Source organism: Homarus americanus, unplaced genomic scaffold, assembly GCF_018991925.1.
Source record: "Homarus americanus isolate GMGI-L3 unplaced genomic scaffold, GMGI_Hamer_2.0 scaffold16894, whole genome shotgun sequence".
Lineage (NCBI taxonomy): Eukaryota > Metazoa > Arthropoda > Malacostraca > Decapoda > Nephropidae > Homarus > Homarus americanus.
Genome location: NW_024746541.1, coordinates 527,803 through 528,481, shown reverse-complemented (window position 1 = coordinate 528,481; position 679 = coordinate 527,803). Strand labels below are relative to the sequence as shown.

At 44.5% G+C, this 679-nt stretch overlaps 1 protein-coding gene across 1 annotated transcript in view; it reads left to right on the top strand.

Annotated features, from left to right (window-relative positions):
* Nucleotides 1-559: 559 nt before the first annotated feature.
* LOC121879314 (putative uncharacterized protein DDB_G0281733) overlaps nucleotides 560-679 on the top strand; it is a 1,416-nt gene continuing 1,296 nt past the window's right edge. Inside the window, exon 1 of the mRNA XM_042385919.1 lies at nucleotides 560-603. Within this exon, the coding sequence (XP_042241853.1) occupies nucleotides 560-603 (44 nt within the window). The remainder of the gene's footprint in view (nucleotides 604-679) is intronic.

The following is a 679-nucleotide window of genomic DNA, read 5'->3' as shown; positions in this document are numbered from 1 at the left end:
AGTGTGTACCATTGTCCTGGTGGTACACTACAGGTGTACCATTGTCCTGGTGGTACACTACAGGTGTACCATTGTCCTGGTGGTACACTACAGGTGTACCATTGTCCTGGTGGTACACTACAGGTGTACCATTGTCCTGGTGGTACACTACAGGTGTACCATTGTCCTGGTGGTACACTACAGGTGTACCATTGTCCTGGTGGTACACTACAGGTGTACCATTGTCCTGGTGGTACACTGGCAGCAGTAAACAAAGTAGCCTTTACTGAGGCAACACCCTGAAGCCTCACTCACTAACTGGGTACAGTACAGTACAGTACAGTACAGTACAGTATAGCACAGTACAGTACAGTACAGTACAGTACAGTATAGCACAGTACAGTACAGTACAGTACAGTACAGTATAGCACAGTACAGTACAGTACAGTACAGTACAGTATAGTACAGTACAGTACAGTACCTAATGCTATTCTGGGGGTTAGGTTACGTTAAAGGTACATTAGTTTAGCTTAGGTTAAGATACCTTTAGGTTAGGTTAGGTTATGACAGCTTCGTAGAGATGTCTGAGTTGTATAACTTTACTTTAGTCTCTGTCACTGATTGGTTGGTTAACTTCTTGAGCAGTCGGTCACACCTCTGTTACACACTGTTGGCAAGTACTGGCTCTGTTACACACTGT